Source organism: Wasmannia auropunctata, unplaced genomic scaffold, assembly GCF_000956235.1.
Source record: "Wasmannia auropunctata unplaced genomic scaffold, wasmannia.A_1.0 LD336085.1, whole genome shotgun sequence".
In the NCBI taxonomy this organism is placed as follows: Eukaryota; Metazoa; Arthropoda; class Insecta; order Hymenoptera; family Formicidae; genus Wasmannia; species Wasmannia auropunctata.
This window is the reverse complement of record NW_012026805.1, coordinates 280404-281174: the sequence shown is the minus strand read 5'-3', so window position 1 is coordinate 281174 and position 771 is coordinate 280404. Positions and strand designations below refer to the sequence as shown.

The 771-nt window shown below is 54.7% G+C and overlaps 1 protein-coding gene across 1 annotated transcript in view; it reads left to right on the top strand.

The window, feature by feature from the left end:
- Positions 1 to 432, top strand: part of LOC105448529 — a 2132-nt gene extending 1700 nt beyond the window's left edge. The window contains exon 3 of the mRNA XM_011687175.1: positions 30 to 432. Within this exon, the coding sequence (XP_011685477.1) occupies positions 30 to 432 (403 nt within the window). The remainder of the gene's footprint in view (positions 1 to 29) is intronic.
- Positions 433 to 771: the final 339 nt, after the last annotated feature.

Here is a 771-nt window from a genome sequence, read left to right as displayed (position 1 = left end):
GAAATCAGGCGCCCTGATTCTCTTCGCAGGAGGAATGGTCTCGACAGGAGTAGGTTCGGGACCGGACTGGTAGCCGTCGCTCCGCGGCGGCGGCTTATATACCCCCGCCGATGGGCTTCGGCGGGGGCTGCGGAGAGGGGTCGCTCTCCCGTAACACGCTCGGCGCGCGTGTTAGTCGGAGTTGTGGCGCTGAGCGCCAGGGGCGGCTGGTCGGCCCCTTGTGGTGACGAGGCGGGGGCGTATCGTCACAAGTTAGAGTATATACCGAAAGTTGTTTTGCTGCGAGAGTTTCCAAACTGTATAAGTCAATTGTGGGACAGATTACCCGAGCATATAAAAGCTGATTCGGAGGTTCAACAGTATCATCGGTGTCTGAAACATTACAATCAACCGAGCAGCAGACACATATTGACAGTCCTGCACCGTTTGTAAAGAATTGCAGCGAATGCTGTCGAGAGGCCGCGGTTTGATAAATTGCGCGATAAATGCGCTTCCCTTCGAATTGCATATTCCCGGATATCAGTTTTGCGACCCGGGAACGCGTTTAGAACAGCGATTGGCTAGAGATGATCGGGGCATTAATCCACTGGACGCGGCGTGTCGCGAGCACGACATCGCATATTCGCGGAGCAACGAACTCGCTGAACGGCACGTGGCTGACAACATACTCGCCGTGAAAGCGCGTAAACGCATTACCGCGAGAGATTCGACTCTTGGAGAGAGAGCCGCAACATCGTATAACTTCGTATAATGACTGAGTCGACAAGGCAC